The 25,342-nt window shown below is 46.6% G+C and overlaps 1 protein-coding gene across 10 annotated transcripts in view; it reads left to right on the top strand.

Moving 5' to 3' along the window:
* The window catches only part of nmnat3 (nicotinamide nucleotide adenylyltransferase 3), a 108,215-nt gene that overhangs the window by 16,737 nt on the left and 66,136 nt on the right, over positions 1-25,342 (top strand). For 7 of the 10 annotated variants that reach the window (XR_011593665.1, XM_070883618.1, XM_070883622.1 and 4 more), the window contains exons 1-2: positions 14,258-14,828; positions 22,285-22,437. Coding sequence is in view for 9 of the 10 variants with exons in the window: in XM_070883618.1 (XP_070739719.1) it covers positions 22,296-22,437 (142 nt within the window). In the remaining variant the exon portion in view is untranslated. Of the gene's footprint in view, positions 1-14,253; positions 14,829-22,284; positions 22,438-25,342 lie in introns of those variants that run through there. The other 3 variants (XM_070883617.1, XM_070883616.1, XM_070883615.1) reach the window with 2 other exon arrangements.

Below are 25,342 nucleotides of genomic sequence, written 5' to 3'. Positions count from 1 at the left end.
GGGAGAGAGAGGGGGGGGAGGAGGAGAGAGGGGGGGAGGAGGGAGGAGAGAGGAGAGGGGGGGAGGAGAGGGGGGAGGAGGGGGGAGGAGGAGAGGGGGGGAGGAGGAGGGAGAGAGAGGGGGGGGAGGAGGAGAGGGGGGAGGAGGGGGAGGAGGAGAGGGGGGGAGGAGGAGGGGAGAGAGAGGGGGGGGGAGGAGGAGAGAGAGGGGGAGGGAGGGAGGGGGGGAGGTCAGGTCGGATCCAGTCCGGGAGCGGGAGTCGGGTCGGAAGCCGGGAGCGCGGGTCGGGTTTGGTCCAGTCGGGGGGCGGGGAGCGGGAACAGGAGCGCGGGTCGGGTCCAGTCGGGGGGCGGGGAGCAGGAACAGGAGCGCGGGTCGGGTCGGGGGGGCGCGGGTGTCGGGTCTGGTCCGGAGGCCGGGGGGGGAGGGGAGCAGGTGTCGGGTCTGGTCCGAAGGCAGGGCGGGGGCGGGGAGCGAGTGTCGGGTCTGGTCGGGGAGGGGTGGAAGCAGGAGCTGGCCGTGGGAGGAGCCTTATTCACACAGCCCCAGTGAGGCCATTTAGCCAGGGCTAGGGGCTGCGTGCTTCGGGCCCCTCCCACACAGTTCGGTGCCTGGAGCTACTGCACTTGCGTGCCCACTGTAGCGCGCATGTGCAGAGGTCCCGGCACTGTTTTCGGCGCCGGGACCTGGCTCCGCCCCCCACAGCTCGTGCTGGCTGCGCCGAGGGCCAGAGGACCTGCAAGTAGGTGGAGAATACCGAGGATTTTTTTAGGCGCACTTTGTGACGCGAAAAACGGGCGTCCAGGTCGGGACTGCGCCGTTCTAGGCGCGTGTGGAAACTTGGGCCCATAGTAAGATCAACGAGCTGAGACTCAACCAGCAGATGAAAGGTGAAATAAAGAAGAAAAATGATCTCTACAGCTCATCTTCTAGGGAGAAAGGGCTCACTGGGAGGAAAATAGAACCAGAAATAGGAGGGATCAGACAGGAGGTAAGATTGCGTGTGCCCAAATGCACATAGTGTGGCAAGTAAAATTGGTGAGCTGCAGGAACAAGTTCCCATATGGGACAGTGATAAAGTGGCAATAAAATAAAAACATAGAAAATAGGCCATTCCACCCTTCGAGCCTGCATCATCATTCAATAAGATCATGGCTGATCATCACCTCAGTACCCCTTTCCTGCTTTCTCTTCATGCCCCTTGATCCCTTTAGCTGCAAGGACCATATGTAACTCTCTCTTGAATATTTCCAACAAACTGGCATCAACAACTCTCTGCAGTAGAGAATTCCACAGGTTAACAACTCGCTGAGTGAAAAAGTTTCTCCTCATCTAAATGGTCCTAAATGGCTTACCCCTTATCCTTAGATTGTGTCCCCGGTTCTGGACTTCCCCAACATCGGGAACATTCTTCCTGCATCTAACCTGTCCAGTCCCGTCAGAATTTTAGATGTTTCTATGAGATTCCCTCTCATCCTTCTAAACTCCAGTGAATACATGCCCAGTCCTGCCATCCCGGGAATCAGTCTGGTGAACCTTCGCTGCACTCCCTCAATAGCATGAACATCCTTCCTCAGATTAGGAGACCAAAACTGAACACAATATCCCAGGTGAGGTCTCACCAAGGCCCTGTACAACTGCAGTAAGGCCTCTCTGCTCCGATACTCAAATCCCCAAGCTAGGAAGACCAACATGCCATTTGCCTTCTTCACCGCCTGCTGTACCTGCATGCCAATTTTCAATGGCTGATGTACCATGACACCCAGGTCTCATTGCAACTCGCCATTTCCTAATCTGCCGCCATTCAGATAATATTCTGCCTTCGTGTTATTACCACCAAAGTGGATAACCTCACATTTATCCACATTATACTGCTGCTGCCATGCATTTGCCCACTCATCTACCTGTCCAAGTCACCCTGCAGCCTCTTAGCATCCTCCTCACAGCTCACACTGCCACCCAGCTTAGTGTCATCTGAAAACTTGGAGATATTATAATCAATTCCATCATCTAAATCATTGATGTATATTGTAAATAGCTGGTGTTATATATGTATACTTGTATTTACTCTGTACAGCCACTGGAGTCTGGAGTCCCAAGGGATCCCGTAATCTCTTGGGAGCACAGGTATTTAAGGAGGTTTCACAGGTTAGATAGGCACTCTGGAGACCTGCAATAAAAGACTACGGTCACACTTTACTTTGAGCTCACAGTGTTCAGTCTGACTCTTTCTCCATACACAACAACTGATGACGAGATACAGATAGCAAACCCAAAGATGCAGAGAACAGTGGGCATCCTGAAGAAATTCTCAAAGGGAGATTATAGGGAATCTTTTGTGGTGTGACTCGACCAATACTTCGTGGCCAACGAGCTACATGGGGAAGAGAGCGCTGCCAAACAAAGGGTGATCCTCCTCATCATCTGTGGGGCACCAACGTATGGCCTCATGAAGAATCTGCTCACTCCAGCGAAACCCACGGATGAACCCGAAGGAAAGCGTTCTGATGGCGAGGTACCAGTTCTACACCTATAAAAGTTCTAAACGCCAGGAAGTGACGAGTTATGTCGCCGAGCTAAGACGCCTTGCAGGACATTGCGAATTTGAAGGACATTTGGAGCACATGCTCAGAGACTTTTTCGTACTTGGCATTGGCCACGAAATCATACTTCGCAAACTTTTGACTGTAGAGACCCCAATCTTGAGTAAGGCCATAGCGATAGCCCAGGTGTTCATTGCCACCAGTGACAATACGAAACAAATCTCTCATAACACAAGTGCTGCTACAAGTACTATGAACAAAGTGATGTTGTTTTCGAATTGTAACGTACAGGGCAGGTCACACATACCTGCAGCTGTGCCTCCGCAGATGTCTCAGAGTCCACCATCAAGGGTGATGAATGCAAGGCCATTAACACCTTGTTGGCGCTGGGGGGTGATCATCGTTTCCATTCATGCCAATTCAAAGAGTACATTTGCAAGGGCTGTGGAACAATGGGACACCTCCAATGAATCTGCAGGCGAGCTGCAAAGCCTGCAAACCACCATGTTGCAGAGAAGGACAGATCCACGGAGGATCATGACGAACCAGAGCCTCAAATCGAGGAGGCAGAGGTACATGGGGTGCACACATTCACCATGAATTGTCCCCCGATAATGCTGAATGTTGAACTAAATGGACTCCCGGTTTCAATGGAGCTGGACACGGGCGCGAGCCAGTCCATCATGGGCAAAAAGACTTTTGAAAAGTTGTGGTGCAACAAGGCCTCAAGGCCAGTCTTAACTCCAGTTCGCACGAGACTAAGAACTTATACTAAAGAATTGATTGCTGTAATCGGCAGTGCTACCAAAAAGGTCTCCTACGATGAAGCGGTGCACAAGCTACCACTCTGGGTGGTACCGGGCGATGGTCCCACACTGCTCGGCAGGAGCTGGCTGGAAAAGATACGCTGGAACTGGGACGACGTCCGAGCGCTATCCCCCGCTGACGACACTTCGTGTGCCCAGGTCTTAAACAAATTTCCTTCGCTGTTCGAACCAGGCATCGGGAAATTCCAAGGAGCAAAAGTACAGATCCACCTAATTCCGAGGGCGCGACCCATCCATCACAAGGCGAGAGCAGTACCGTACATGATGAGAGGAAGGGTAGAGATCGAGCTAGCCTGGCTGCAAAGAGAGGGCATCATTTCCCCGATCGAGTTCAACGAGTGGGCCAGTCCTATCAGCCCAGTCCTCAAGGGAGACGGCACCATCAGAATCTGTTCTGATTACAAAGTAACTATAAATCATTTCTCCCTGCAGGACTAATACCCAATACCAAAGGCCGACAACCTCTTTGCAACGCTGGGGGAAGGAAAGACGTTCACGAAGCTGGATCTGACTTCAGCCTACATGACGCAGGAACTGGAGGAATCATCGAAGGGCCTCACCTGCATCAACACGCACAAAAGTCTTTTTGTTTATAATAGATGCCCATTTGGAATCCGATCGGCGGCGGCGATATTCCAGAGAAACATGGAAAGCTTACTGAAGTCGGTCCCGCACACCGTGGTCTTCCAGGACGACATCTTGGTTAAAGGTCGGGACACAGTTGAGCATCTGCAGAACCTGGAGGAGGTTCTTAGTCGACTCAACCGCGTGGGGCTCAGGTTAAAACACTCGAAGTGAGTTTTCCTGGTGCCTGAAGTGGAGTTCCTGGGAAGGAGGATTGCAGCGAACGGCATCAGGCCCACCAACGCGAAGACGGAGGCAATCGAGAACGCACCGAGGCCACAGAATGTGACGGAGTTGCGGTCGTTTCTGGGACTCCTGATCTATTTTGTTAACTTCTTACCAGGTCTCAGCACACTGTTAGAACCACTGCATGTCTTTCTCTGAAAAGGGGACAAATGGGTTTGGGGCAAAAGCCAAGAAAATGCCTTTGTAAAAGCGAGAAAATTGTTATGCTCAAACAAATTGCTTGTGTTGTATGATCCATGTAAGCCTTTGGTACTCGCATGTGATGCGTCGTCATATGGCGTCGGGTGTGTATTGCAACAAACTAATGATTTCGGGAAACTGCAACTGGTTGCTTATGCATCCAGGAGTATGCCTAAGGCTGAGGGAGCCTACAGCATGATTGAGAAAGAAGCGTTAGCCTGTGCCTAGGGGTAAAGAAAATGCATCAATACCTGTTTGGGCTAAAATTCGAATTGGAAACTGATCATGAGCCACTTACATCCCTGTTCTCCAAGATTAAAGGATCTGCATACAACTACGCCATTCGCCACAGGCCAGGCACACAAAACTGCGCCAATGCTCTCAGTAAGATGCCATTGCCCACCACGGGGGTGGAAATGGCGCAGCCCGCAGATCCAGCCATGGTTATGGAAGCATTTGAGAGTAAGCAATGACCCGTCACTGCCCGGCAGATCAAAACCTGGACAAGCCAGGACCCCTTATAATCTCTAGTCAAAAGCTGTGTGCTTCACAGGAGCTGGTCCAGTGTCCCAGTGGAAATGCAGGAAGAGATAATGCCGTTCCAGTGGCGCAAAGATTAAATGTCTTTACAGGCAGACTGCTTTCTGTGGTGCAATCGAGTAGTGGACCCCAAGAAGGGCAGAGACACCTTCATCAATGACCTCCACAGTACCCACCCTGGCATCGTAATGATGAAAGCGATAGCCAGATCCCATGTGTGGTGGCCCGGTATCGATGCAGACTTAGAGTCCTGCGTTCACAGATGTAATACATGCTCGCAGTTAAGCAATGTACCCAGGGAGGCGCCGCTAAGTTTATGATCTTGGCCCTCCAAACCGTGGTCTAGGATACACATCGACTATGCAGGCCCGTTCTTGGGAAAAATGTTCCTTGTGTTTTCAGGCGCCTACTTCAAGTGGATTGAATGTGAGATAATGTTGGCTAGCATGTCCGTTGCCACTATTGAAAGCCTGCGGGCCATGTGTGCCACACACAGCCTACCCAATGTCCTGGTGAGCGACAATAGGCCATGGTATACCAGTGCTGTGTTCAAAGAATTCATGACCCGTAACGGAATCAAACAAGTCACATCTGTCCTGTTTAAACCAGCGTCCAATGGTGAGGAAGAGAGAGCAGTGCAAACCATGAAGCAAGGCTTGAAGAGGGTAACTGAAGGCTCACTGCAGACTCGCCTATCCTGAGTCCTGCTTAGCAATCGCACGAGACCCCACTCACTCACTGGGATCCCACCTGCTGAACTGCTCATGAAAAGAGCACTTAAGACAAGGCTCTCGTTAGTTCACCTTGATCTTCATGAACAGGTAGAGAGCAGGCGGCTTCAACAAAGTGCATACCATGATAGTGCAAATGTGTCACGCAAGATTGAAATCAATGATCCTGTATTTGTGTTAAATTATGGACAAGGTCCCAAGTGGCTCCCCAGCACTGTCGTGACCAAAGAGGGAAGCAGGGTGTTTCGGGTCAAACTTTCAAATGGATTCATTCACCGGAAACACTTGGACCAAATCAAACTCAGATTCACAGACTATCCTGAGCAACCCACCTTGGACCCTACCCTTTTTGATCCCCCAACATATACACCAGTGGCAACCGGCACCACGGTTGACCACGAAGCAGAACCCATCATCCACAGCAGCCCAGCAGGGCCCAACACACGAGGCAGCCCAGCAAGGCCAGCTGCAGAGCAGCCCAGCGAGGGCCCAACAAATGATTCAACAACATCAGCTTTCATACCGAGACGATCAACCAGAGCAAAAAGGGCCCCAGATCGACTCACATTATAAATAGTTACATTATTGACTTTGGGCGGGGAGTACTGTAATATATGTGGACTTGTATTTACTCTGTACAGCCACCAGAGGGCTCATCCCCTGGAGTCCCAAGGGATTCCATAATCCCTTGGGAACACAGATATTTAAGGAAGCTTCACAGGTTGGAGAGGCACTCTGGAGACCTGCATTAAAAGACTAAGGTCACACTTTACTTTGAGCTCACAGTGGTCAGTCTGACCCTTTCTCCATATACAACAGCTAGGATCCCAGCACTGAGCCCTCGGCACCCCACGAGTCACTACCTGCCATTCTGAAAAGGACCCATTTCTCCCGACTCTTTGCTTCCTGTTTGCCAACCAGTTCTCTATCCATGTCAATACAGTACCCCCAATACCATGTGCTTTAATTTTGCATACCAATCTCTCTTGTGGGACCTTGTCAACAGAGACCTGACATAAAGAAGGTGAGAATTGGGACCTTAATATTCTCGGCTACAAAGTATTCATCAATGCTAAGCGGCGCAGGGGCTGGGTGGGGGGCGGTGTTGGCAGTATTGATCAACTAAACTATTATAGCACTGGAGCGGGATGATGTAGTTGAACAGTCAAAGACAAAATCTATTTAGTTAGAATTCAGGAACAATTACTCTACTAGGTTTATACTATCGGCCACCAAGTAGTGTGACGGAGATAGAGGAGCAAATTTGTAGGCAAATTACAGAAAGATGCAACAGAGTAGTGTTAATGGGGGACTTCAATTATTCTAATGTAGACTGGGATAGTAAGAGTGTAAAGGGCATACAGGGGGAGGAATTCCTGAAATGTGTCTATTGTGTTCCTAACACAGATGAGGCTGCACACAGGGAGGTTAAAGTAACAGTGACCTCAGTCTTTAATAAGACACTCCAGAGTGAGGAACAGGCCTTAGGGGCTGGCTTATATACAGTGCTCCCAAGGGATGCTGGGATCCCTTGGGACTTCAGGGGATGAGCTTCCTGGTGGCGGAACATGAGAGTGCATGCTTTACAGATACACAACAGTGTACAAGAAAACTTTCTTGATCAGCATATTTAAAAACATATGAACATAAGAAATAGGAGCAGGAGTAAGCCATTTGCTGTACCGGCATACTAACCTTTTGTGTTTGACGCACAAGGACCCCCAGGTCCCTCTATATTGCAGCACTTTGCAATTTTCTTCTCTGAGGGTGTAAATCTGTGGAATTCTTTGCCCCAGAGAGCTGTGGAGGCTGGGTCATTGAATATATTTAAAGTGGAGATAGACAGATTTTTGAGCGATAACGGAGTGAGGGTTATGGGGAGCGGGCAGGGAAATGGAGCTGAGTCCAGGATCAGATCAGCCATGATCGTATTAGATGGTGGAGCAGGCTCGAGGGGCCAGATGGCCTACTCCTGCTCCTATTTCTGATGTTCTTATGTTCTTATGAATGACAGAGAATATTAAAAGATGGCAAATGGACTTGAAACTGAGAATGAACAGAAGATGGTATATACACTGAATGTTTTTAACGTATTCACAAGGAAAGATATGACAACATGCCCTTCCCAAAAAAGAGTACCAAGCTATAATTCAGAATGATAATTAAAAAAAATTGAAGTCCTCAACAAGCAAAAAGAGCTTAAAACAAATAATTTCACACACGTAGTTGTTTTTTTAATTCCAGTGTCTTTTGACAGACTAACAAGGAGATTTGCAAGGCACTGAGAATTATGGATGTACTAGTAGATTAGAAACAGGCTAACATGGTGTCCATATTTTTAAAAGTGACAAAGGAGACATGGGTCACTGCAGACTGCTTAGTTTCCCCAGCATTGAAGCACTGATCACATTCGATCAGCTTCGCTGGGCAGGCCACATGGTTCGCATGCCAGACACGAGACTCCCTAAGCAAATGCTTTATGTGGAGCTCCTTCATGGCAAACGAGCCAAAGGTGGGCAGCGGAAACGTTACAAGGACACCCTCAAAGCCTCCCTGGTAAAGTGCGACATCACCACCGACACCTGGGAGTCCCTGGCCGAAGACTGCCCTAGGTGGTGAAAGTGCATCCGGGAGGGCGTTGAGCTCTTCGAATCTCAACGGCAAGAGCGTGAAGCGATTAAGCGCAGGCAGCGGAAGGAGCGTGCGGCAAACCAATCCCACCCAACTCTTCCCTCGGCGAATGTCTGTCCCACTTGTGACAGAGTCTGTGGCTCTCGTATTGGACTGTTCAGCTACCAAAGAATTCACTTTAGGAGTGGAAGCAAGTCTTCCTCGATTCCGAGGGACTGCCTATGATGAGTACAATTCCATGTAAGATAATGCAATCGATTGGAGTAAACCTGAGGGTTATGTGTACAACAATCTAGTTACCAGCAGTGAACATTTAGACTTTCAAAAAGTTTTTAATAAAGTTCCACATGAAAGATTACTAATTAAGCTGCGAGGACTCAGGGCAAAACATTGGTGTGGATAAGAAATTGGCTGAAGGATAAAAAACAAGGGGTTCTGGTTCGTGGAGTGATGTCAGGGTGGGTGGAAATTCTGAGTTGGGTATCTCAAGGCTCAGTATTGGGATCTCTGCTGTTTCTAATTTACATTAATAACTTGGATTCTGAAACTTGATGCAAATTGGTAAAATCGTGCGGGAAACCTGGTAGAAAGTTCAGCATGTACCTCAGTGACTTTTTAACTCAGCCAACTCATGAGCATTTTACTTTCGGGTTTGCTGTCCAGTGGATGGCAGCGGGCGTGATGAGGGCCTGCATGATGCAATTTCAACTCCATTTAAAGGACCAATCCGAACATGGAATTTGGGGGAGTTGGGAGTTTGAAACAACAGAAGAGGAAGTTTAAGAAGGGATTCCAGACGGGCAAAGGCTGCGCCGGGCTTCAATGACGCCTCGTTTGATGTGCTGCTTAGGACTGTGAGAAGCTGCAGAGAGATATTCTTCCCACGGCAATGGGAGGAAGCAACCTGCTGCTGAAACCAAGAAGCATGGCTGGAGGTGGCCCAGGAGAAAGAAAAAAAAGATTTGTATTGATAAAGCACCTTTCACGACCACCGAATGACTTAAAGCGCTTTATAACCAATTAAGTACTTTTTGGAGTGTAGTCACTATTGCAATGTAGGAAACACGGCAACCAATTTGCACACAGCAAGCTCCCACAAACAGCAATGTGATAATGACCAGGTAATCTGTTTTTGTTATGTTAATTGAGGGATAAATATTGGCCAAGACACCGGGGATAACTCCCCTGTTCTTCTTTGAAATAGTGCCATGGGAACTTTTACGTCCATTTGAGAGAGCAGACAGGGCCTTGGTTTAATGTCTCTTCATAAAAGTGCTCCCTCAGCACTGCACTGGAGTGTCAGCTTAGATTTGTTTTGTACTCAAGTCCTTGGAGTGAGACTTGAAACCACAACCTTCTGAGGCAAGAGTGCTACCCACTGAGCCACAGCTGACACTGAGGAGGTCAGCCGCAGGAACATAGTGCCATGCTCCTGGATTCAATGCAGGAAGCACTTTAATAACCTAACCAGGTCATGAAAGGTGAGCGCAGTTGCGCATTAACCTACATCCTGCTGTGTGCATCACACCATCCCCTCACTGTGCCTTGTCAAGCCTACTCCATCATTTCACTTCTCACACCCACTTACCTTGCACACCCACCTAACGTTCTTTTTCCATGCACTTCCTCATCTATTCATTTACCAAGCAACTCTCCCTCATCCTTATGTGATTTCATGTCTCTCCCTCATTGTCACCCTCACCAAATACACTGCATCCATCGGCTGAACACATAAAGGTCTGTTCTTTCCCTCGTTGCAGGAGGAGAGAGCACAGAACATGAGGGAAAGGAACCGAAAGTGGGCCTCCACACATTTCCCAACTCACAAGTGCAGAGGAGGAGGTGCTGGAGGTTAATGAAATTTCAGCGCCCTGGCCGTCAGATATGGGGAGACTGGGATCTCCCAGCCACCTGGTAACACAATTAAATATCAGTCACCCACATGTTATATGGCACTCAGTTATGTTGACTTCATTTCAACAGCGAGTGAAATATGATCATCTTCATATGATAACTTGCAATATTTTTACCATGCCAGTACTAATTCATATCTTTTTTCTTGGACAGGGCCTTCACGCACGTAACAGATGTCACTGGAGGTCGGGGATGACGATTCCTCAGAAGAGCTGAATCCTTTTGAGGGTGCAGCATCACACCATGCATCAGTTCAGATACTCGCACTTTGGTGGGACCAGTTAGTCAGATAGTGGATTTTCACCTGGTGACTCATATTTCACAAGTGAGCAAGAGCAGATGGTGGTGGCAGAGATAGCAGTGGGGAGCCCACATCACAGCCCTGCTCAGCTGGACAGAGATGCTGTATGCAGGGGACCATCGATGAAAAGAATAATCATTGAGGAGCAGCAGAGAATGTGTGATGCACTGACAGGCCTTCTAAGCACACTGAGCACGACTGCAGAGAGAATCGAGGAGTACAGCTCGAGCATGAATGGGTTGATGTCGCAATGATGTGTTCTTCTATGGATAGAATGGCTAGATCTGTAGAACATCAAACACTCCAATCAAATGAGGTCCTGCATGCCTTGATCAAGGCCGTGCAGACTCTGGATGACAACACTGGGGTTCCGCAGGGCTCAGTATGAGGTCCCTTGCTTTTTGTGGTATACATCAATGATCTGGACTTGAATATAGGGGGGTATGATTAAGAAGTTTGCAGATGATACTAAAATCAGCTGTGTGGTTGATAATGAAGAAGAAAGCTATAGACTGCAGGAAGATATCAATCAACTGGTCAGATGGGCAGAACAGTGGCAAATGGAATTTAATCCAGAGAAGTATGAGGTAATGCATTTCGGGAAGGCTAACAAGGAAAGGGAATACACATTAAATGGTAGAACACTGAGAAGTGTAGAGGAACAAAGGGGCCTTGGAGTGCATGTCCACAGATCCCTGAAGGTAGCAGACCAGGTAGCTAAGGTGGTTAAGAAGGCATACAGAATGCTTGCCTTTATTAGCCAAGTCATAGAATACAAGAGCGGTGGGGGGTTATGCTTGAACTGTATAAAACACTAGTTAGGCCACAGCTAGAGTACTATGTGCAGTTCTGGTCACCGCATTACAGGAAGGATGTGATTGCACTGGAGAGGGTACAGAGGAGATTTACGAGGATGTTGCTGGGAGTGGAGAATCTTATCTATGAGGACAGATTGGATAGGCTGGGTTTGTTTTCCTTGGAATAGGGGAGGCTGAGGGGAGATCTCATTGAGGTGTATAAAATTATGAGTGGCCTAGATATAGTGGCTCGAAAGGGCCTATTTCCCTTAGCAGAGGGATCAACAACCAGGGGGCATAAATTTAAAGTAATTGGTAGAAGATTCAGATGGGATTTGAGGGGAAATTTCTTTACCCAGATGGTTGTAGGGGTCTGGAATTCACTGCTTGAAAGGGTGGTAGAGGCAGAAACCCTCACCACATTTAAAAAGTACTTGGATGTGCACTTGAAGTGCTGTAACCGACAGGCTACGGACCTAGAGCTGGAAAGTGGGATTAGGCTGGATAGCCTCTTGTTGGCCAGCACGGACACGGTGGGCTGAAATGACCTCCTTCCGTGCTATAAATTTCTATGATTCTATGATTTCTGCCAACTTATCATCATCATAGGCAGTCCCTCGAAATTGAGGAAGACTTGCTTCCACTCTAAAAGTGAGTTCTCAAGAGGCTGTACAGTGAAATGCAGGAATTACAGTCTCTGTAACAGGTGGGGCTGACAGTGGTTGAAGGAAAGGGTGGGTGGGGAGTCTGGTTTGCCGCACGTTCCTTCCGCTGCCTGCTCTTGATTTCTGCATGCTCTCGGCAAAGAGGCTCGAGTTGCTCAGCGCCCTCCCAGATACTCTTCCTCCACTTTGGGCGGTCTTGGGCCAGGGATTCCCTGGTGCTGGTGGGGATGTTATACTTTATCAAGGAGGTTTTGAGGGTGTCCTTGAAACATTTTCTCTGCCCACCTGGGGCTCGCTTGCCATGTAGTGATTCCGAGTAGAGCACTTACTTAGAGAGTCTCGTGTCGGGCAAGTGGACGATATGGCTCACCCAACAGAGCTGGTCGAGTGTAGTCAGTGCTTCGATGCTGGGGATGTTGACCTGAGCGAGAACACTGATGTTGGTGCGTCTATCCTGCCAGTGGATTTGCAGGATCTTGCGGAGGTAGCGCTTGTGGTACATTTCCAGCGCTTTCAGGTGCCTGCTGTATATAGTCCAGGTCTCTGAGCCATATAGGAGGGCAAGTATCACTACTGCCCTGTAGACCATAAGCTTGATGCCAGATTTGAGGTCCTGTTCTTCAAACACTCTCTTCCTCAGGCGACCGAAGATCTGCGCTGGCACACTGGAGGCGGTATTGGACCTCGTCATTGATGTCTGCCTTTGCTGATAGTGGACACCTGAGGTATGGAAAATGGTCCACGTTATCCAAGGCCGAGCCGTGAATTTTGATGACCAGGGTGGCATTGCTGTGAGGCAGGGTCAGGTTGGTGGAGGACCTTTGTCTTACAAATGTTTAGTGTAAGGCCCATGCTTTCGTATGCCTCGGTGAAGGTGTTGACGATAGCTTGGAGTTCAGCCTCTGAATATGCGCAGACGCAAGCATCATCCGCGTACTGTAGTTCGCTGACAGAGGATGGGATGACCTTGGATCTAACCTGGAGGCGACGAAGGTTGAACAGGCTCCCATTGGTTCTATAGTTTAGTTCCACTCCAGCGGGAGCTTGTTGATAGTGAGATGGAGCAATGCAGCAAGGAAGATCAAGAAGAGCGTTGGTGCGATGACGCAGCCCTGCTTGACCCCGGTCCGGACATGGATTGTGTCTGTGGTGGATCTGTTGGTAGGGATCACGGCTTGCATGTCATCGTTTTGCAGGCGGAGGATGGTGACTAACTTTTGGGGGCAGCCAAACCAGAGGACGCCGCTCCATAATCCCTTATCGTTGACAATGTCAAAGGTCTTTGTTAGATCAAAGAAGGCCATGTACAAGGGTTGGTGCTGTTCCCTGCATTTCTCTTGTAGTTGTTGCGTGGTGAAGATCATGTCCATTGTACCCCTCAGTGGACAGAATCCGCATTGTGACTCTGGGAAGAGCTCTTCAGCCACAGGGAGAAGATTGCCACCTTAACTGAGATGACAGATACCTTGGTCTTGTCTTTACAGTGTCAGTTTCTATTCAATATTATATTTTTTATTTTTAAATGTTTTTCAATATTCTCCTTTAGTAGGCATTTCATTATTTTTCCGATTACCGATGTTAAGATGACTGGTCTATAGTTAGCTTCTATCTCCCTTGTCCTTGTGATATGAATTGAATATCGTGTTTTTTGCAAATGCTCTCAAATGCGCTTCTCCCAGACTGAGAAATACTTGTAGAGACTAGGCCTAATACGAATGTTAAGCTGCTTTATTTACAGTAAGTAACAGAATAAGCAGTGTCAGCTGTGGCTCAGTGTGGGTTGTGGGTTTAAGTCCCACTCCACAGACTTAGTGCTAAATCTAGGCTGACACTCCAGTGTAGTGCTGAGGGAGTGCTACATTGTTGGAGGTGCTGTATTTTGCCTGGTGTCTTGGCAAATATTTATCCCTCAATCAACATAACCTGCAAATTGCGTTGTTTATTGGGATCACACGGACTAATATTTCCCATTGATTTAATCACTTTTAAAGATCCTTCACACATAAAATAACGTTTGCCATTTCTTCTTGCCTACCAGCAATATTATATCCTTTGTTTAATTCAACTCGTAATTCTTCAAGATTTTTATCCTGGTGTAATCGAAAATTTGCCTGGGCTTGGTGGGGCGTGTTTGTAAATTGGTTTTACAATGTTACTGCGAAGGACGGAATGTAAGTCCCGGGAGTGTTGTGAGATATTGGTTGTACGGTGTGTTTTGTCCCTCCTCATATTCCATACTTGTGCTGGAGGCCCAGCCAGCAGAGGGCGAAGGCAGAAAGTGGAGGGTTAAAGGTTTGTGAGTGTGTGTGTAACATCTGCAACAAACTACCGCGGGCTTTAACTATACCTGGTCCCGGGTGCCGCATGATCAAAGTTATTCTGTGGGAGCTGAGCGCCGGCTCCGAGGCTCCCCGCCTTCCTGAGAGACTGAGCTCGGCAAAGGCAGGAAGCTATACCGTGCAGCAGGCACCTTCAGCAGAGGCTCTGAAATCTATTCACCCGCGAATACCACTTGGTGATGTACAATGTGATGGACTTGATCCCAGGGTGTTGCTTGACATTCATTTGTGCTGCAGCTTTGGGGTCAGCAGGCGAGATGCAGTGTTCGCAGGAAATAAACCTGTCTTTAGTTAAAGCCGTTTAGGCCTTGGAAGAATGAGCAGCAACCTCCTGTCACACAAGCACCACACAGAGAGAGAAAGGGACCAGAAAGAGCAATCAAACAGCAGTCGTGGCAAGGGAATATTAGTGAAATACACCACCAGCTATTTAGTAAACAGAATTGCTGCTGCTGTGATTTATTGGGAACAGCAGGGAATGTTTCGACAGGTGGGTCAGAGACTTGTTACTGTTAACATGATCACCCTGTGTTGCTGATGGCGTGAGAACCTTACTGACAGTCAGAGTTAGCCAGGTTAAAGTCCTAAATATCATTCTCTTGATGGCTCAGTGTATAAATGGCTCAGTGGTCGCACTCTCGCTTCTGAGTCAGAGGGTTGTGGGTTGAAGTTCCACTCCAGAGACTTGGAAGACATAATCTAGGCTGACACTTCAGTGCAGTACTGAGAGAGTGCTACAATGTCGAAGATGCCACCTTTCGGATGAGACGTTAATCCGAGGCCACATCTGCCCTCTCAGATGTAAAAATCCCATGGCTGTATTCGAAAAAGAGCAGCGGAGTTCTCCCTGGTCTCCTGACCAATGTTTATCCCTCAATCACTGTCACTTAAAAGTTATTTGGTCATTATCTCATTGTTTATGGGATCTTGCTGTGTGTAAATTGTCTGTCATGTTTCCTACGTTACAGTGACTACACTTCAAAAAGTACTTAATTGGCTGTAAGGTCCTGTATAAATGCAAGTTATTTTTTTCCTTGTTTGGTGTTTTGCTGAACGATATATGCCAGAAAGGATCCGGACCGATCCTCAGGGTGTGTTGAGTTAACTGATCTCAGCAGGCCAGCAACATTTGGTCTTAACATTCTGGGATAGGGAAGGAAATACATCAGCAATAGTTCCTTTTCTGGATTAGACAATGAACCCCTGTTGCACAGTCCATTTGTGGACAAGAGAAGGCTGGACTTGGGTGTCATCCATAGTTGAATAGACACTCGTTGTTTTGGCTGACACACAAAAAATAACTGTGTGAGGTGCAGCAGATCAGCCATTGCCCCAGCAAGTGTCAGCACATTCAACATGGGAGCAGGAGTAGGCTATTCAGACCCTCAACCCTGTTATGGCATTCACTCAGATCATGGTTGATCTGTACCTTAACTCATTCAGCCATCTTTGCTCCATATCCCTTGATACACTTGCCTAACAAAAATCTATCAATCTTGATCTTGAAAATTTCAATTGACCCAGCATTTGGGGGAGAGTTACAGATTTCCACTTTGTGTGAAAAAATGCTTCCTGATCTCACTCCTAACTGGCTTATCTCTAATTTTAAGATTGTTTCCCCTTGTTCGGAGGAAATAGTCCCTCTTTATTTATCATACCGAATTACTATCATTTTAAACTCAAAGGAATACAAGTCAAGTTGTTGCAACCTGCCCTCATAATTCAACCCTTTTAGCGCCGGTATCATTCTGGTGAATCTATGCTGCAGCCCCTCCAGGGCCAATATCTTTCCTGAGGTTCGGTGTCCAAAACAGAACACAGTATTCCAGATGATGTGTGACCAAGACGCTGTACAAATGTTAGCTTATTTCCTTCCCTTTGTATGGCAGCCCCCTTGAGATGAAGGCCGACATTACATTAGCCTTTTTGATAGCTTTAGCTTTTAGTTATTTATGTACATAGACACACAAATCCCTTCAAGGTAGGAGAGGAGAAAAATTGGGAAACGATAAAAATATTTTCTAAAAAGCTGCCAAATAATGTACCAGTAGAAGTTAGCCAAAGATTGGATATGAAAGCTACATGTGCAACTAGAAATAGGAAAGCGAGACAGACAGATTTGCCAGCTTATCTGGTAGCTTAAAGCACTTTACATTCAATTAAATAGTTTTGAAGTGCACTAACTGTTGTATAGGCAGCTATTTCCACACAGCAAGGTCTCCTCAACAGGGAAAGGGCTGAGCTGCTCTTGCAGAGAGCCAGCACGGGCTCAACGGGCCAAATGGCAGTCTTCAGTGCTGTAACCATTGTATGATTCTATGACTTTAGAAGAATGAGATTGGAGTTTAGAAGAATGAGATGATCTTATTGAAACTTACTGAGGGGGCTCGACAAGGTAGATGCAGAGAGGATGTTTCCCTCGTGGGGGAATCTAGAACTAGGGGGCATAGTTTCAGAATAAGGGGTCGTCCATTTAAAACTGAGAGGAGGAGGAATTTCTTCTTGCAGAGGGTTGTAAATCTGTGGAATTCTCTGCCCTAGAGAGCTGTAGAGGCTGGGTCATTGAATATATTTAAGGTGGAGATAAGACAGACTTCTGAGCGATAAGGGAGTAAAGGGTTATGGGGAGTGGGCAGGGGGTAGAGCTGCGCCCAAGATCAGATCAGCCAGAATCTTCTTGAATGGCGGAGCAGGCTTGAGGGGCCAAATGGCCTACTCCTGCTCCTATTTCTTATGTTCTTATGTTCTAATGATTCTAACATCAGTGAGAATGACCAATCAATCTGTGTTTGGTAGTTTTGACTGAGGGAGCAATGTTGGTTGTGACACTTATTTTTCAAATAGTCTCCTGGGATTTTTAATGTCCACCTAAACAGCGCCGAGAAGACCTTGGTTTAACATTTCATCAAACAAAGCTACTCTAGATTATATGGTCAAGTCCTGCAATAGAGCAGGAAACCCCATGACTCAGAAGTAATGAGTGCTACCAACAGAGCCAAGCTGCCTAGGCCAGTCTCCCTCCCCAAAGACACCGACTGTTAGAAGAGACTTGAACGTGAGTTTTAGGCAAGAATAGATTTCCCATTTGACTCCCTAAGTGAGAGCCCAGTTCTGTGCTGCATTCAATAAGCTGCCTCGTTCAGTCAAGCTTCCAGTTTCAGTTTAGTATTATTACAGTATCAGACATAAACAACAGTTATAAGAAAGAAATAAAGACCTTGAAAGAACATTGCAGGATAATAGCATACAGCAGTCTGAAATTCTTTGCTCCACTATTTTAGCAAGCCGATTTATTTTAAACTCATTGACATTTGCTTCTAAAGTGGCAGAGAGAACTTTCAGATGAAAGCATTAAATGTTTATATGCTTTTCCACAGCATCATTTTAAGGCCAATGTTAATTGAAACTTGAGAAAATGCTACTATTCTCAAGGGTTTTGTATTTATTTTTCCCCTTTATTTATAAATAGCACTGTTAGCTCAGTTGGTTGAGCACTAGGAGCCAGGGGGTTTTCAGTTTGAATCCGAGCACGGTTCACTCAGCTTTCTCTCCTTTTGCGGTGCATAAATTGAGTGCCACATCCTAGGATGTGAGGTGGGGTCGCGGGGGAGGGGGGAAGAGCTTTAGACGTCAGTGAGAGTTCACATGCATGTGAAACTCTTGGCTGTGGCAAGGGAAATAGAAAACAGCACTGTTGCATACTTAAAATAAACCAATTGATGACCGGGTTAAAATAATCCACAAAGGAAACATAGAAAAATAGGTGCAGGAGTAGGCCATTCGGCCCTTCGAGCCTGCACCGCCATTCAATAAGATCATAGCTGATCATTCCTTCAGTACCCCTTTCCAGCTTTCTCTCCATACCCCTTGATCCCCTTAATTATAAGAGCCATATCTAACTCCCTCTTGAATATATCCAATGAACTGGCATCAACAACTCTCTGTGGCAGGGAATTCCAAAGGTTAACAACTCTCTGAGTGAAGAAGTTTCTCCTTATCTCATTCCTAAATGGCTTACCCCTTATCCCAAGACTATGTCCCCTGGTTCTGGACTTCCCCAACATCGGGAACATTCTTCCCACATCTAACTTGTCCAGTCCCGTCAGAATCTTATATGTTTCTATGAGATCCCCTCTCAGCCTTCTAAACTCCAGTGAATAAAGGCCCAGTTGATCCAGTCTCTCCTCATATGACAGCCCAGCCATCCCTGGAATCAGTCTGGTGAACCTTCGCTGCACTCCCTCAATAGCAAGAACGTCCTTCCTCAGACTAGGAGACCAAAACTGTACACAATATTCCAGGTGAGGCCTCACCAAGGCCCTGTACAACTGCAGTAAGACCTCCCTGCTTCTATATTCAAATCCCTTAGCTATGAAGGCCAACATACCATTTGCCTTTTTTACCGCCTGCTGTACCTGCGTGCCCACTTTCAGTGACTGATGAACCATGACACCCAGGTCTTGTTGCACCTCCCCTTTTCCTAGTCTGCCGCCATTCAGATAATATTCTGCCTTCGTGTTTTTGCCCCCAAAGTGGATAACCTCACATTTATCCACATTATACTGCATCTGCCATGCATTTGCCCACTCACCTAACCTGTCCAAGTCACCCTGCAGCCTCTTAGCGTCTTCCTCACAGCTCACACCGCCACCCAGTTTAGTGTCATCTGCAAACTTGGAGATATTACACTCTATTCCTTCATCCAAATCCTTAATGTATATTGTAAAGAGCTGGGGTCCCAGCACTGAGCCCTGCGGCACTCCACTAGTCACTGCCTGCCATTCTGAAAAGGACCCGTTTATCCCGACTCTCTACTTCCTGTCTGCCAACCAGTTCCCTATCTACGTCAGTATATTACCCCAATACCATGTGCTTTGATTTTGCACAACAATCTCTTGTGCGGGACCTTGTCAAAAGCCTTCTGAAAATCCAAATACACCACATCCACTGGTTCTCCCTTGTCCACTCTGCTAGTTACATCCTCAAAAAATTCCAGAAGATTCGTCAAGCATGATTTCCCTTTCATAAATCCATGCTGACTTGGTCCGATCCTGTCACCGCTTTCCAAATGCGCTGCTGTTTCGTCCTTCATGATCGATTCCAACATTTTCCCCATTACTGATGTCAAGCTAACCGGTCTATAATTACCCGTTTTCTCTCTCCCTCCTTTTTTAAAAAGTGGTGTTACATTAGCCACCCTCCAGTCCATGGGAACTGATCCAGAGTCGATAGACTGTTGGAAAATGATCACCAATGCATCCACTATTTCTAGGGCCACTCCCTTGAGCACTTTGGGATGTAGACTATCAGGCCCCGGGGATTTATCGGCCTTCAATCCCATCAATTTCCCTAACAAAATGTCCCGCCTAATAAGGATATCCTTCAGTTCCTCCTTCTCACTAGACCCACTGTCCCCTAGTACCTTTGGAAGGTTATTTGTATCTTCCTTCGTGAAGACAGAACCAAAGTATTGGTTCAATTGGTCTGCCATTTCTTTGTTCCCCATTATAATTTGACCTGAATCCGACTGCAAGGGACCTACATTTGTCTTTACTAATCTTTTTCTCTTCACATATTTGTAGAAGTTTTTGCAGTCAGTTTTTATAGTCCCTGCAAGCTTCCTATCGTAGTCTATTTTCCCCCTCTTAATTAAACTCTTAGTCCTCCTCTGTTGAATTCTAAATTTCTCCCAGTCCTCAGATTTGCTGCTTTTCTAGCCAATTTATATGCCTCTTCCTTGGCTTTAATACTATCCTTAATTTCCTTTGTTAGCCATGGTTGAGCCACCTTCCCAGTTTTATTTTTACTCCAGACAGGGATGCACATTTGCTGAAATTCATCCATGTGATCTTTAAATGTTTACCATTGCTTATCCATCATCAACCCTTTGAGTATCGTTTGCCAGTCTATTCTAGCCAATTCACGCCTCATACTGTCGAAGTTACCTTTCCTTAAGTTCAGGACCCTAGTTTCCGAATTAACTTTGTCACTCTCCATCTTAATAAGGAATTCTACCATATTATGGGCACTCTTCCCCAAGGGGCCTCGCACAACAAGGTTGCAAATTAGTCCCTTCTCATTACACATCACCCAGTCTAGGATGGCCAGCTCCCTGGCTGGTTCCTCGACATATTGATCCAGAAAACCGTCCCTAATACACTCCAGGAAATCCTCCTCCACCGCATTGCTACCAGTTAGGTTAGCCCAATCAATGTGTAGATTAAAGTCGCCCATGATTACGGCTGTACCTTTATTGCACACATCCCTTATTTCTTGTTTGATGCTGTCCCCAACCTCACTACTACTATTTGGTGGTCTATACACAACACCCACTAGCGTTTTCTGCCCTTTGGAATTCCGCAGCTCCACCCATACCGATTCCACATCATCCAGGCTAATGTCCTTCCTTACAATTGCATTGATTTCCTCTTTAACCAGCAACGCCACCTCACCTCCTTTCTAAATGCTGAATACTCTTGGTTGTTGAGTTCCCAACCTTGGTCCCCCTGGAGCCATGTCTCCGTGATGCCAATCACATCGTATCCGTTAACTGCTATCTGCGCAGTTAATTCATCCACCTTATTCCGAATACTCCTCGCATTGAGGCACAGAGCTTTAGGCTTGTTTTTTTGACACACTTTGCCCCTTTAGAATTTTGCTGTAAAGTGGCCCTTTTTGTTTTTTGCCTTGGGTTTCTCTGCCCTCCACTTTTACTCTTCTCCTTTGTATATTTTGCTTCTGTCTCCTTTTTATTTCTCTCTGTCTCCCTGCATAGGTTCCCGTCTCCCTGCATAGGTTCCCATCCCCCTGCCATATTAGTTTACCTCCTCCCCAACAGCACTAGCAAACACTCCCCCTAGGACATTGGTTCCGGTCCTGCCCAGATGCAGACCGTCCGGTTTGTACTGGTCCCACCTCCCCCAGAACCGGTTCCAATGCCCCAGGAATTTGAATCCCTCCCTTCTGCACCACTCCTCAAGCCACGTATTCATCTTAGCTATCCTGCGATTCCTACTCTTGACTAGCATGTGGCACTGGTAGCAATCCTGAGATTACTACTTTTGAGGTCCTACTTTTTAATTTAGCTCCTAGCTCCCTAAATTCGCCTCGTAGGACCTCATCCCATTTTTTACCTATGTCATTGGTACCTATATGCACCACGACAACTGGCTGTTCACCCTCCAATTTCAGAATGTCCTGCACCCGCTCCGAGACATCCTTGACCCTTGCACCAGGGAGGCAACATACCATCCTGGAGTCTCGGTTGAGGCTGCAGAAACGCCTATCTGTTCCCCTTACAATAGAATCCCCTACCACTATAGCTCTCCAACTCTTTTTCCTGCCCTCCTATGCAGCAGAGCCACCCAAGGTGTCATTACACTAATGCATTAACAAATGAACTACCAGAGTTCTAGTCGGAGGGTGCTGAGCACCTTGCGTCTCATCGCCAAGAGTATGCAGAAAGCAAGCGCAGGTAGTCGAAGGAGCGTGCGGCAAATCAGTCCCACCCACCCTTCCCTTCAATGACTGTCTGTCCCACCTGTGACAGAGACTGTAATTCCCGTATTGGACTGTACAGTCACCTGAGAACTCACTTTGAGTGGAAGCAAGTCTTCCTCGATTTCGAGAGACTGCCTATGATGATGATGGGTGTTGTAAATAGAGGCTTCGATTCCTGCAGATTCAAAAGCACTCATTACTATTGCACCTCTAACAGCTATTTCCACCACAGCTCATGTCATTCCAGGGCATTGTATCCTAAACCAACTTCCCTGGTTACACCTTCTCTACACACTACCCTGAATGTATCAGATTCCCTTTTCTTATTTTGTATCTCATCCCATGTCAAGTTGCATATTGCTCACCATTTCAGATTCTGTGCGTAGCACAGTAATATTTGTCTGTGGTTATGATGAACTCAATTACTGTATTTTCTTTCCCTTCAGCTTTAATTTTGATGTTGGAGACCAGTGCACCTTTGTACGCTAAAATGATCAACAGAGTTCCAGTTGCATTGCTCGCCTGTGGCTCCTTTAACCCCATCACAAATATGCACATGCGTATGTTCGAACTTGCCAGAGATCATCTTCATCAAACAGGTCAGTGTTGCCACAGCTTTAAATGTACTACATATAGTTTAAAATGGCTACAAGATGAAATGAAACATTGAAACTACAGTCTATCATTCCAAGGGGATTCAGCTAAAAATGACACTGCTCTTTATAATGAATGCGGGTGTGTAAAAACAGAAGTAGAATGCACTTTACTCAGACAGCTATTAAGTAGATGGCAACTGACCAATTAATTTTCCACCCATGACTATTGTTATGAGTTTACATTCATCAGGATGAGGGATATCAGCACTGAGGAAAAAGAAAGAAAGAAAGATTTCCATGACCACCGGACATCTCAAAGCACTTTACAGCCAATGAAGTACTTTTGGAGTGTAGTCACTGTTGTAATGTGGCAGCCAACTTGCACACAGCAAACTCCCACAATGTGATAACGAGATAATCTGTTTTTGTTATGTTGATTGAGGGATAAATATTGGCCAGGACACCGGGGATAACTCCTCTGCTCTTCTTTGAAATAGTGCCATGGGATCTTTTATGTCCACCTGAGAGAGCAGATGTGGCCTCGGTTAACGCCTCATCTGAAAGATGCCACCACCGACAGTGCAGTGGTCCCTTAGTACTGCACTAGAGTGTCAGCCTCGATTTTTGTGCTCAAGTCCCTGAAGTGGGATTTGAACCCACAACCTTCTGACTCAGAGGCGAGTGTGCTATCTACTGAGCCACAGCTGACACAAGGAGGGTAATATTGTTCTGCTTTTCGCTTGCAGAGTAAGTATCAATTTTCCTCCGTTCAGGGACAGCACGGGTTAGATGCAGAGTGACGATCTCTTCACACTCCTCTACAAATGTGCCACTGCCCCTACCTCAAAGGAGCATGCCCACTCCAGCTGTTCTCCTGAGATTGTTAATTCGTCTGAATTAGGGGCAGTTTTGTGCTGTGAATCCACACCCAGTCGGTTACTTGAGACTGCCCAAATTGATTTTACTTAGGATCGTTACAAGAGCAACAGTCATGCCATCAGCTTGGCCTTGATTCAGTTCCAGAATCTGTTCCAATCCATGGTACCTGAAAGTGTCCTATACCTATGTAGAATATGGTGGTGAGTGGACTAGCAACCCAGTGGCAGTGAGTTTGAATCTCATAATGGTCAGTTGTCAAACAAATCTGGTCATCTGTGTGCTCGCACCAGGAAAGAAATGCCCAAGAATCATAGAATTGTTATAATACAGAAGGAGGCCATTCGGCCCGTTGAGCCCATGCCGGCTCTCTTCAACTAGTTCCACTCCCCCGCTCTTTCTCCGTAGCCCTGCAAATTTTTTCCTTCAGGCACTTATCCAATTCTCTTTTGAAAGCCCCAATTGATTCTGCCTCGGCCACCCTTTCAGGCAGTGTATTCCAGATCATAACCACTCGCTGAGTAAAAAAAAATGTCTTCATGTCACCTTTGGTGCAATTACCTTAAATCATCGAATAACAGCATAGAATGGTTACAGCATGGAAGAAGGCCATTTGGCCCATTGAGCCCATGCCAACTCTCAGCTAGCCCCACTCCCCAGCATTTTCCCCGTGGCCCGGCAAATTTGTTTCCTTCTGATACTTTTCCAACTCCCTTTTGAAATATAAGATTGATTCTGCCTCCACCACTCTTTCAGGCAGTGCATCCGAAATCTCAACCACTCGCTGTGTAACAAAGCTTTTTCTTACATCGCCTTTGGTTCTTTTGCCAATCATCTTAAATCTGAGTCCTCTGGTTCTCGACCCTTCTGCCAATCGAAAAAGTTTCTCTCTATCTACTCTGTCTACCCCTCATGAATTTGAACAACTCTATCAAATCTCCTCAATCTTCTCTGCTCCAAGGAGAACAACCCAAGCTTCTCCAATCTATCAACTTAACTGAAGTCCCTCATCACTTGGACCATTCTTGTAAATCTTTTTTGCACCCTCTCTAAGGCTTTCACATCCTTCCTAAAGTGTAGTGCCCAGAATTGGACACAATACTCCAGTTGAGGTTGCACCAGTGTTTTATAAAGGTTCATCATAACTTCCTTGCTTTTGAACTCTATGCCCCTATTTATGAAGCCCAGGATCCCGTATGCTTTTTTAACCGCTTTCTCAACCTGCTCTGCCACCTTCAATGATTTATGCACATATACCCCCAAATCGCTCTGTACCTGAACCCCCTTTAGAATTGTACCCTTTAGTTTATATTGCCTCTCCTTCCTCCCAAAATGTATCACTTTGCACTTTTCTGCATTAAATTTCATCTGCCACATTCCACCACCTGTTGATGTCTTCATGAAGTCTATCACTATCCTTCTCACTGCTCACTATACTTCCAAGTTTTGTGTCATCTGCAAATTTGGAAATTGTGCTCTGGTCTAATCATTAAAAAATATCACAAAAAGCAGTGGTCCTAGTACCGACACCTGGAAACACCACTGTATACCTTCCTCCAGTCCGAAAAACAACCGTTCACCACTACTCTCTGTTTCCTGTCACTTAGCCAATTTCGTATCCATGCTGCCACTGTCCCTTTTATTCCATGGGCTGGATTGCTGAAGGTTTTTGTAACAACCCAACTTGTTCACTCACATCCTTGTCACCCCTACTGTGACTCCAGTCCTACATTATGTGGTTAACTCTTAATGGCCTCTGAAGTGCCTACCAAGCCACTCAGTAACAACAGTCATTATTCCACCATCACTGGTGTGTACTATGTAGAAAGCAATAATTGGTGGTAACTCATATCAATTTTTGCTTTGGGCTGTAAAGTTGTCCCAGTTGAGAACTTAGTTCAAAATAGTCATACTCGTTGAATTTCAGACCCTGAAGCCTACAGTGAATTTAACATAAAGGGAAGGAATGAGACCAAATCCGTAACCTATGAGTGACTGCAAGAACATAACCTGAGCTAGTACATGCATTAAT

This window comes from Pristiophorus japonicus, chromosome 6 (genome assembly GCF_044704955.1).
Source record: "Pristiophorus japonicus isolate sPriJap1 chromosome 6, sPriJap1.hap1, whole genome shotgun sequence".
NCBI lineage: Eukaryota > Metazoa > Chordata > Chondrichthyes > Pristiophoridae > Pristiophorus > Pristiophorus japonicus.
The sequence above is the reverse complement of the archived record's forward strand: the minus strand, read 5'-3'. Positions and strand labels throughout refer to the sequence as shown.